Genomic DNA, 3,564 nt, shown 5'->3' on the forward strand with positions numbered 1-3,564 from the left:
ACCCCACGCACGCAGCGCGGCCAGGACTCGGCCCTGGCGGAGGTTGAAAATCGGGTTTAGTGAAGGGAGTCGCTCCTGGCTTCTGTAGCAGCCCCCAACGCCGCCGCCGTTGCGGGATGCGAGCACGATGCCGTAGTCGTCGCGCTCGGTGGGGATGTAACCGCGACGCACCGCTGTGGCGTACATGAACCCGTCGCTGGCGCAGGGGCGCGGCAGGTACTGCAGGTTCTGCGCCGTACTCACCCCGGAGAGGGAGTAGCAGGTGTGGTAGGCGTCGTTCGGGCAGCCCGGCTTGTCCATTAGCCCCCCCAGCTCCTCATCCTGGCAGCAGGCGAGCACGTAGAGCTGCAGACGCCGTTGATTGAAGAGCAAATCCCCCACGTCTTCGTCGAGGAACGCCTGGGCCGGCGGAGTTGAGGCGGAGGCGGAGGCGGGCGGGGCGTGGAGGTACGCCTGCACGTGTGTGGCGCGGCGCCGGTGCGCCTCCTCCGCCTGGCGCCAGGCGTCGTCGTCCATCGGCCGCGTAAGCGTCACGTCGATGAGCTGCGCGTGATCGAGCAGGAGGGCCTCGCGCGCCGTCAGACACCGTGCCGCCCCCGCCTGCTGCAGGAGCCGCGCGTACGCCTCCCCCACCCGCAGCAGCATGTGGGACGCCCCCACCCAGTGCGAGTAGCACGAGTCCACGAGTTTGTTGGTCCTTCCGTTGAAGCCGCCCTCGAAGCTCATCTGCCGCGCCGCCAACCACCGCCGCAGGGCCGCGTATTTGCAGAGGTGCGGGTGCCGCATCAATATCAAGGCGCCAAGGCCACACTGCGTGTAGGCCCCGTGCGCCTCCGTTCCGTGCAGCCCGCACGCAAAGCCTCCTTCCTGCGTCTGGCAGGACGCCACAAAGGCGGCCGTTTGCTCTGTGATTAAACTTTCGTCCCGCCCGTCACTGTACGCGACAACCTCATCAAGCTGAAACAGCGTCGCGATGACGGCCACACTGTACGACGCACGCAGGTCTGCCTCGCCCCCAATATGCATGCAGAAGCTGCCGTCCTTGCAGCGTAAAGAGAGCATCCAGCGCTTAATGGCAGCACGGGGAAGAGCATGCAGGTACTCAGTCTTTGCCAATATGCAAAGCGAGCAGGATGCGGCGTACGACACAGCCAGGTGCGGCACCTGCGCGTCCCGTCCACCTGCAAATCCCACAAGACGCTTTCCATCATCGCTACCAACGTCAAGGAGGTTCGCGGGTTGGCTTGGTAACACCGAGTCATGCCGCTCCTCCACAATCGGCGGATACCTGCTCCCGTCATCGGCACTACTCGCTTCATCGCCCGCCACCGCCTCCTTTAGGCAGCCAAGGATAAATTCGCCAATGGCATCGGGGGAGACGCATTCGTAGAGTTTGTCTGTAATATCAAGCAGGTCCGCGGCTTGCAGGGCCCAATACGCAATCCACGGCTGGCCACTGTAGAGTCCCTGCATCGACTCCGGCAGCCACAGGAAAGGGCCATGCACGTAGTTGTTGTGCAGCTCCCGAAGCAGAGGCGGACAGGTCGTACCGTCCCTGCGCGTCTCCTCGGTGGCCTCCGCGGCCTCGCAAGGCATCCCCCAGTGCTCCTGCACCGCCGGGTGGTATTGCCGCAGGAACCGCAAAAGGGTCGACTCCACCTCCCGCTGCGCCAGCGTCGTCCTCGTCGCCGGCGGAAGAGGCATCGTGGCGGTGGAAATGCAACGAAGCGGGCCAAAACACCCTTCCAAGAAGCGCGGGTGTTATTACAAATTCAACCTACGCGGTCTCTCTCCCTCTGTGTGTGCGATTACGCGTCTTTCCCCACTTTTTTTTTCCCGCTGCAAGTCACTACAGGGGAGGAGGCCCGAAAAGCAGAGAGCGCAGGGAGAGAGGGCGGGGGGCGTGGCGTGGTGTGTGCGGCGATGCCCCCGTGCAGGGGAGCCGCCAAGCCGGTTGGCCCCTCCACAGCCCCGGACTGGACTCCCGCTCGGCGCGAGGCCGCCCCGCGCACTCCGCCTGGGACTCGTGAACAGCGAGGCGAAAAGGCGGGCCGACTCGGCAAACCCGCAGGGCAACGGCGGGACCGAAACCGCCACCACCACAATGAAGCAAAAAAAAAGAAAAGAAAAAACACACAAACACAACCACACAGTGAGTGGTATCACGCGCGCCGTCGTCCGCGCAGGCGGTAACGCCGCTTCGCCGACACGAGGACCAAAAACACCAGCGGCAGCAGGACCAGCACCGGGAGCCACATCAGCAGCCCGTCGCCCCTGTCCTTTTGGAGGCCCGAGGAGTCCCCCGCGGTCAGCCTCGCCAGGCACTGCACGAGGGAGGCGCCGTCGTCGGAGTCCCAGGAGGCGAAGCTAAAGAGTTCGTCCCCAGTTTTGCTCAGCACTCGATGCGTGAGGCGATGGCCCTTCTTGCAATGCAGCATGACTCCAGTCTCAAACGACTGAAAGACGCTAGCCTTGTGCACCCAGCTCTTGCCCTTGAGCGGGTAATGCAGCCCGGCCCCACCACCCCCACCGCTGTTCGCGTAGTACTGAAAACCGCGCTTGGAAACCTGCAGGTAGTGATTGTCCGCATGAATGTAGAGAGAGGCGCAGGACCTCGCCAGGAGCGGGGTCAGCCAGTTCTGCAGCCAAGGAAAGTTCTCGTGCGGCCCATTGGAGAGAACCGGGTAGTGCCCAACGACCACCTTGTACGGCACGGCGGCATACTTGCGCAGGAGCCAATCCTCCACCACCGCCTTCTGCCTCCCGGCGTCCCAGCACGTGGCTGGGTGGGCGTTGCAGCTGTGCAGGAGAACCGTGTCGAGCACGACAACCACCATGTCGCTGCTCACCTTCAGCGCGTAGTACGGGTGCGGCATGTACCAACGGCCCGTCACCGCCGCCGCCGCGTCGGAGGTGAGGTGGGACCAGCGTCGCGCGTGCACCGCCGGGTCCCGCGCCGCGTGCGTGTAGCTGACCTGCGCCGACCAGTTGCCCCTGTGGTCGTGGTTCCCCAGCGCCACCAGCCACGGCACCCGCCGCACCGCCGCACTACCGCCGCCGTAGACCCCCTCGAAGGTGGTGAAGAAGCGCTCGTCGTGGACGCTCCGCACGCCGCGCGGGTAGAAGTTGTCGCCGGCAGCCACCACAAACCGAATGCGCTCGTCCCGCCGTCCCGCGGCGTCCTCGATGAGCCGCGCGATGAGTGCCGCAACCTCCCGCTGTCGCTGCTGCCTCGGGGACTTCCCGCCCCAGCAGCCGTGCGAGATGAAGCAGAAGTCGCCGCCCTCCTCGCCACTCGCGGCACGGCTGCCGGGGTTATACGCCGCAAACGCGACCTCGGCGAGCGGGGCGCCCGGCGCTGCGGCAGCGGCCGCAATGGGCTCCACGACCCCCACAACTACAACAACAGCGGCGGCGGCGGCAACAAGCGCAGCACCAGCGAGGCGGAGCTGCAAGCTGCGGCCGCCAACGACAGCCGGCATGGACGCGCCGCAGGAGAACTCTTCGCTCTTTCACAGCCACACACACACAGTAAAAAAGAAAAGAAATAAGCGTAAACGACGT

The 3,564-nt window shown here is 65.1% G+C and overlaps 2 protein-coding genes across 2 annotated transcripts, besides 1 other annotated feature; both read right to left on the minus strand.

Moving 5' to 3' along the window:
- Window positions 1–1,704, minus strand: Tco025E_08536 (putative protein farnesyltransferase; the record flags this gene model as incomplete). Its single annotated transcript, XM_029375383.1, has 1 exon — window positions 1–1,704. A coding segment is annotated over one exon (1,704 nt), but the record flags the coding sequence as incomplete, so codon positions are not given.
- A 407-nt stretch (window positions 1,705–2,111) lies between these two features.
- Window positions 2,112–2,140: a sequence feature (A-rich).
- Window positions 2,141–2,162: 22 nt separating this feature from the next.
- Window positions 2,163–3,482, minus strand: Tco025E_08537 (tartrate-resistant acid phosphatase type 5 precursor; the record flags this gene model as incomplete). The annotated part of the gene is made up of 1 exon (XM_029375384.1): window positions 2,163–3,482. The coding sequence occupies one exon, from the start codon at window positions 3,480–3,482 to the stop codon at window positions 2,163–2,165; it is 1,320 nt and encodes a 439-aa protein (XP_029224540.1).
- Window positions 3,483–3,564: the final 82 nt, after the last annotated feature.

This window comes from Trypanosoma conorhini, assembly GCF_003719485.1.
Source record: "Trypanosoma conorhini strain 025E chromosome Unknown Tco_14.4_contig_00807, whole genome shotgun sequence".
In the NCBI taxonomy this organism is placed as follows: Eukaryota; Euglenozoa; class Kinetoplastea; order Trypanosomatida; family Trypanosomatidae; genus Trypanosoma; species Trypanosoma conorhini.